We start from the raw sequence: 7,583 nt of genomic DNA, 5'->3' as shown, positions 1-7,583 counted from the left end.
TTTATCTTGCTTTGAGCATTTAAAGGGTTTGGTTTGGGCTTTTTATATAAATTCTAGAATTCAAAGTGGACTACTTTGTCCATCAGCACCTGACAAGTTCACGTCGAAAGGCAATTTTGGAGTCAACTTTATTTTATTATTATTATTTTTTTTTTGGATGTCGCGTCTTAATTTTTTTGAATTCAAGGATGGTTTTCAAAGATTATTTTACAAGAAATTCCAGGACAGAAGTAACCACATAAAAAAGCCCAAGATGAAGCCCGTGCATCAGGTAGCGCGTTCATAATCCTGTGACACTTTTTGGCTGTTGACTTTAATAACTGCCTGTAATAATTTCACCACCAACAACGTATTGATATTCTAGGTTCCATGACTTAAAATGCGTTATATAAAAGCAAAAAATACGATTAATAATAATCATATGATTCTATTGAATAACAGTGTTAAAATACATAATGTAATACAAAATAAACAATTTATGTAGGCTACATTACATGTTATTGCAAATGCCTGCAAAGGGCGCCAAAGGCCTGGTAATTGTCGTTACACTTACAAGATGATCAAATCCTTGTTTAATGTTCACAAAACATTTAATTCAAATATTCACATAATTTTTTAATTTTTGACCACCTTTTTGCAATGCAAATGCTACAGCCTCTATAATTTCTTTAACAAAATATGTGGACATCAACTCTTACAAAAATTTACCATGGTTTTACTGTGATAAAACTGCTCGATTTTCTTTTATGTCATTTCTGAATGCTTGAGACAATAAAATCGATCAGACAACTGTATTAAGTCATAGCCATAGGTAACTGTCTAGAGGCAAATAAAAAATTTAATTACAGTTAGCAGCTAGCTGAAAGACCTTCGCAGTAGACGTTGCATCAGCAAAGCAGTGCACAACGTTGAGACATATCGAAAGGGAACGTCCCCAGTTACTGATCGTGCCGTTTCAACTTTGCTCAGGTCTTATTCTATTCAGTCTAAAGGAAAATGGCGCCATTTGTCCATATTGTATATTTTTGTTTACTCACTATAACATTATCTTATTCAAAATGATAGACATGTTTAAAAATGTAATCCATGTACTAGTCTATGCAAAAGTGTGATATCCTACTATACTGGATGTCTGGATGCTGATTAATGGTCTTGGAGTGCCATCTACTGGTCATACTGAGTATAAAATGTTTTGAGGGACATACAACGGTCAAGGGTGCAGGTGTTGCCTGTGAACTTAGAATAACCCGAGGAACTTTGGGTGACTTCCAGAATATGACAAATACGTGTAAACAACTGTGATGAATGTCTTCTGGGAGCACTGCCAACCAATGGGAGTAGAAGAAGAACTTTTACTTTTTAAAAAATGGCGAATATGAAAAATGACCAGGTGGACTAGTAATTAAAAGTGGACAAGGCCAAATAAGAAAAACAGGAACTACCAAATATGGGCAATAAAAAGCATATATATGCTCTGTACTGACACTCACAGAACTCAGACTCAGTTTGATGAGGCGGCTGTGTTCTCGACTTTATCTTGTCATAATAAAGTCTTTTCTTTCACATTTGAAACTCTGCTGTTTTGAGCCTTTCTAATTGCACCAACTGAGATCCGGACGAGAGACAACCTCTTGTGCCACGACATCCATTGCAGAGCAATGGCGTTAAGCGAATCAGGCTTCAGTATTCTAAGGAGAAAGTGTTTCCCTAATGCATCAGCAAAGCTGTACGCAATGTCTTGTTCCCTTCTGGGAACCGAGGTCACGTTCAATAACCGGGGACATTCTACATAGCACTTTCAAAGCATGGTTCTTTAGTACATAAAAGGGTTCTGCTATTGTTAAAGCTGAATAACACTTTTGTTTAGAATAAAATTTCTTAAGAGTGCATAGCTTGACCAATTTGCGTTTCTAGATGACTTATTTAGACTTAATGTACAAATCTAAACTTCAAAATTTAAGGTTCACATTTAGATTTAGTAATATAATATTTCTTCCAAATAGGCTACTTATAATGACATTTTGTTTTTATTTAGTTTATTTTTAATCTGTGCTCTAAAGAATTACCACAAGTACAAAAAAATAAAAAAATACTGAAATATCAATAAAAGTTTTATTTTGCAAGACTGTACATATGACACTGTAATCAGGCATGTTTTGCATTACTATTTTGAAATGTACAACAATTATTAATGATCATGTTAATCAGAAAAAAATATTTACGTTAAGCAAACATTAAGGAAAGATTTACATGAAAAATGTCAGATTTGTCAGAAGGAGGTTGGTTACTGATTGTAGGGTGCTGATATCATATGCTCTTCATTTTACAATAGCTCATATGATTCATTTGCAGGCTATTTCTTCTGCAGGCTATTTCTTCTATTTCTTCAGCAGGCTCTTAACAGTTGATAGTGAGTCTTCTCTGTTTATTATGTAAAAGAAACAGTGTGAGAGTATTCATACTGTATGGACATCAAGTATAAACTAAATATAATATTAAAAATATTAAAGGTTTATACTAACCTCCTTTCAACAGCCTTCATGATGTATTTCTGCGTGAATTTAGATTCTGGATTCAAGCATTTCTGCTCTGTACTATTTTTCAGAGTAACACTACACAAAAACACAAGATAAAAAATCTGCATGAATATTTATGCCAGTCAACATATTTAAACAGATGCACAATATTTAGAGAATATTTTAACAGTGTACACTTACACAATCTCCTGGTTTTTACAAGAGGGACTTGGTGGTATGATTTCAACCTTCTCAATCAGTTTTGGAGGAACCATGTTCACACCTTTGTCAGCACAAAAACACCTGCCCTTGGGAACTCTAGCCTGGCCTGGAAGAGAAAAACAGTGCATTTTACCATCAACTACAACACCCTGGCACATAAAGAAGGTTTCATAATATAATTGCACAATACGAAAAACAAAATATACTTGCATTTCTTCAATCTGCAAAGTTCAGAGATCAAACTCACCTTTCACCTCTACAACAAGCAGGCAGCCTAGAATAACCATAGCTATAATGATTTTCATGGTTTTAATCTTCTGTGTTCACCTCCCTAATGGCTGGTTAATGAAGTTGTGTATGAAGTTCAGCTCCTTTGTTTTTATGCTTTTGTAAGGGGTTTTCCCTCCCTGAGAATTTTTCAGTGTTTGTTTCTATGGTCCTGCATCTGTACTTGTCTCCTTTCTCAGAAACACTTTCTTTTCATGCAGACTTGACCTTTCCAAGAATGAGGAAGGAATCATTCGATTGATAATTTTCTTTGGTCTTTTTGAGTGCACACAATTCCTGTTTGATAAAAAAAAAAACAATACATTCAGGTACAAAATAAGTGTGATTATGAGTGAGTCAGTGAATCATTTACTCACCCGAATCATTCAACAACCAGGGGGGTATAGCTAGGACTTTTTAGTACAGGGACTTTTTTTTTACTCTTGCACAAGCCCCATTGAAATGTTGCTGTGCTCTAGTAAAATATTACCCAAACCCTTGTCTGACAATGTAGATGTCTGTATACCAAACTAAGAATCATTTTCAATTATGTACATAAGAAATTATGTAATGCATGTTTTCAGCTTTAAATCAGAACTAGGGATGCCAGATTGTGAATGAATGAGTCAGTAAAATGGGTTTGCACAAAGGTCTGGAGTTGTTAGTAATGGGATGTTTTACAAGGCAGAAGACAAAAGGAGTGGCAGGATGGGGTGCATTTTTTGGGGTAAACTCTTGCACTTTTGAATTACTCTGTACTACAGGTAAAGGGAATTTATATCCATCCAATAGTATACAAAAAGAGTATATAAAAATATGAAGAAATGTTTTTGATAGGGGTACTGTGCCCAGTACAGAAAGAAATGTTTCCTGTCAACTACTCATTCATGAGTGAAACTCTGCTTAGACACGCATGACATTTGGCTCTGCTGTGGCTTAGTTTCAAACTATTTTTCTTAGCTGATGAATCATAGTCAAAAGTAACTAATAATATTGTACATAATATGTATGTCTCTTGTTAATTGAATATTACATTGTGCTACTGTTGTTGTGAATATCAGACTGCAACCTTGTGTAGCTGAATCACAGTGTGGTGATGTAAACCACAAACTAGTACACAGACAAACACTTCTTTTTAAATAGATGTTAATAGGTCAGTGGTTGCTCTCACTACCCTTTTATTTTACATTCTATGTTCTATTTTAAAGTCAAAACAGTGATTTCTTGAAATTTGTTAAAGCTGACATATGCACAAACTACATCAAAATCAACACCCCTTATAAGACTGGTATAATTATTGGTATAAACAGCTTTTTCAGGAATATCAATACAGTATATAGATATAGTATATAGAGAATATAAATAAACTGCTGTTAAAAAGTTTGGGATCAGTAAGATTTTTTTTTTTTAAAGATGTCTCTTATGCTTGCTGCATTTATTTGTTCAAAAACAGTAATATTTATAGTATGATAATGTATATAGTAATATAATACAAAAGAGTTAAATTTCACAATATTACTTTTTTTTTCTGTATTTTTGATCCAGCATAAGAAACCTCATTTAAAAATATGAAAAACCTTACTGATCCCAAGCTTCTGAATGGCAGGGTATATGTATGTAGCCTATATGTAGATAGTCTGGGTTCTCAATGTCTGCTGTAATGATACAATGAAAAAATAACAGTGAACACTAATTGCTTTGTTGTCCATTTGTACAGTATTCATCATACATGATGAAATGTAAACCACTGTCAAACGTTAGATATGAAACCTCCTCTCTTCCTTTTTTCCATTAATGATGAAGCAGCTAACAATAGTCATCAGAAATTCATGTTTAAGACATTTAAGGCTTTTTTTATAACAGTGTCTTCTGATCACAGTTGGTTGTAGATGTCTAGATTTTGTTTTAATTCATTATGTGGGATGGAAATGTGGCTTGAAAGTCATTTTCAGTTGATTTATCCAGTGCAGTGGCAATCTACATTAGTTTGCACTGGCAAAAGTCTTTATACTGTACCAGCCATATCAGTCAAAAATCGCTGCTTATAACTGAGACTATGTTCAGCAATCTTTATTGAGTTTTCACATCCCAGACCTCGTGTTTTAGAAGCCCATGGGACTATTGATTATTGTAAATTGATTATTATATGCATTTTCACTCAGAATGTCAGAATGCAAGAACTACTCTGGAAGAGGTCAGGAGACGTAATTCATAGACAAAAAGGTTTATTTGACATCTTTTGGATTATGAAAATACAATCAGTAAATTATAAAAAAGACTATACATATGATATGACACATTGTTCAGTGGTCTTATGAAAATACGTTTGTGAAAACAACCAAGTGGTAAGATAAAAAATAATTTAATCAGCTTAGACATTAGGAAATATTTTTAGTTTAAACATTTTTTTTTCTAAATTGAACTCCAATTTATGAGGCAGAATATTAATTCATCTGAAGTCTATGAAGTCATTTGAAGGATGTTGGTGCTGCTGATGATGTCATGGTGCTCTTCAGTGGCACAGAAGCAGTTGTACTGTGTGTCTTCTGGCTCCTGTGAAGATCAGAAATATTTTGCATTTAATTCAATTTCCAATGAATTCATTCTTGCTTTTTTAAATTGCCACGTCTCTCTGCCACACAAATCTACATCTTTGCATTGAATAACTACGTGAAGCATGAATAAATATACTATTCTCACCTCTTTTCAAGAGCCTTTATGATGACATTTTGAGTGAATTTTGACTCTGGATTCATGCATTTCCGTCCTGCTCCATTCTTCAGAGTGACGCTGTGAAAGTGCAAAAGCAATGAGCCGAATCAAACTGACGAATTAATTGAAAATGAAAATAAATGAATGTATACAAATGTAGGCTATGCTTACATAATCTCATGTTTGCGACAAGATGGACTTGGAGGGATGATTTCAACCTTCTCAATGTTCTTCACTAAAACCATGTTTGCAGCTTTGTCTGAACAAAAGCACCTGCCCTTTGAAGACCTGTCCTGTCCTGGAAGAGAAATGCCGTATATTTCATTAGAGTCTATTAGCTGCAGAACATCACCATAAACAGATACATGTTCTGAAGACATGCTGAATGCTCTTGATCTGTGATTCTCAGAGCTCAAACTCACCTTTCACCCCTACAGCCATCAGGCAGACGAGAAGAACAAAAGCTGCAGTAGTCTTCATTGTCTTCTTGTTGTAGCTGAACTGTGTTTGTGTTATGTCTGGGTCAGTGAGATTATGACTGAAGGACTGCAGGAGTTCATTTAAATACTGTAGGATCAGGGTTTCCCCTCAGTTTTAGTTCTCTTTTCAGGTTTCAATACTCCAGCTTCCCTATTTTTTCCCTTTTTATTGCGATTTCTCGGAAGCACTGTCCTTAAACCTTATAGAGAGAAGCCTTGACTTAGGGCACACTGTTTGTAATTTTCCAAAAATAATGAAGGAAATATTGTTTAATTAGGCTGGAATATATCTGTGTGAACCGACGCTCCTCAACCACCAACACCTCTATCTGCTAGGACATTATATGTTTTTCTACAAATTTTTTTCTTGAAAGGTCTGCTATCCAAGTCCTAACCAGAATCATCCCTGCTAAACAGCAGCAGACTTGACCTTTCCAAGAATGAGGAAGGAATCATTTGAATGATTATTTTCTTTTGTCAATATTAGACTATAATTGAAAAGCATTAGGCTAATAAAAGTCAAGTCACCTATATTTATATAATGCTTTTAACAATACAGATTGTGTCAAAGCAGCTTTGCAGTAACAGGAAAATAGTGTCAATAATGCAAAAGGACAATAGTAAACACTCAATTTTCAGTTAAAGGCAGTTCATCATTGAATTCAGTGATGTCATCATCTAGCTCAGTTCAGTTTAAATACTATCTGTGCGATCAAGTCAATGATATGATTAAAAACATTAAAAAAACATAAACATTTTGAAATTTAATACACATAAAAAAACAAACAAAAACAAAAACAAATTACAGATAAACTGTCAGTATTACTGGGGATTCCCATGAGAAAAAAAGTGCACTTCCATAAGATACTGAAAGTGCTTTGTTTTCATGCACTCATTTTGTACTTAACATACTAAAAATTATTATTTTGTGCTTCTTAAGATAATCTGAAGACCACCTAAGTGTACTCAAACGTGCTCATTACCACTTGTAGTACACTTGAACCCATCTTGTATACACTAGTGGGTTCAAGTATACTACAAGTGGTATGTAAATACATGTTTTTAAACGCAGTAAAAGCACATTTTAGTTCATATTCCAAAAAAGCACATTTGAGTAAACTCAGATGTTCTTAAGATTATCTTAAAAAGTACTAAATATATATACCTTTATACTCTTGCACGCGGCTCATTGAAATGCTCCTGTGCTCTAAAATATCTGACAATGGAAATGACTGCATACCAATCTAAGAATCAAAATATTATGTAAAATATACGTCACTTAACAGTGATTCCTTGTTTATGCAACTATTGAATGCATTGTGCTATTGTTGTTCAGTGGCCTTGTGCAGAAAGCTGAATCACAGTGTGGTGATGTAATCCACAAACT

The 7,583-nt window shown here is 34.1% G+C and overlaps 2 protein-coding genes across 2 annotated transcripts; both read right to left on the bottom strand.

The window, feature by feature from the left end:
* Positions 1-2,099: 2,099 nt before the first annotated feature.
* On the bottom strand, positions 2,100-3,302 carry LOC306870825 (C-X-C motif chemokine 11-6-like). Its single transcript, XM_079418253.1, has 4 exons — positions 2,986-3,302; positions 2,718-2,844; positions 2,523-2,612; positions 2,100-2,421 (listed from the first exon to the last, which is right to left on the bottom strand). Exons 1-4 carry the CDS (start codon positions 3,041-3,043, stop codon positions 2,379-2,381), a joined length of 318 nt encoding a protein of 105 aa, XP_079274379.1. The 5' UTR covers positions 3,044-3,302; the 3' UTR covers positions 2,100-2,378.
* Positions 3,303-5,215: 1,913 nt separating this feature from the next.
* Positions 5,216-6,247, bottom strand: LOC306870823 (C-X-C motif chemokine 11-6-like). The gene is made up of 4 exons (XM_079418251.1): positions 6,140-6,247; positions 5,889-6,015; positions 5,706-5,795; positions 5,216-5,558 (listed from the first exon to the last, which is right to left on the bottom strand). Exons 1-4 carry the CDS (start codon positions 6,195-6,197, stop codon positions 5,474-5,476), a joined length of 360 nt encoding a protein of 119 aa, XP_079274377.1. The 5' UTR covers positions 6,198-6,247; the 3' UTR covers positions 5,216-5,473.
* Positions 6,248-7,583: the final 1,336 nt, after the last annotated feature.

This window comes from Barbus barbus, assembly GCF_936440315.1.
Source record: "Barbus barbus genome assembly, chromosome: 6".
Lineage (NCBI taxonomy): Eukaryota > Metazoa > Chordata > Actinopteri > Cypriniformes > Cyprinidae > Barbus > Barbus barbus.
Note: the sequence above shows the minus strand (reverse complement) of the source record. Positions and strands in the feature narration are given on the sequence as shown.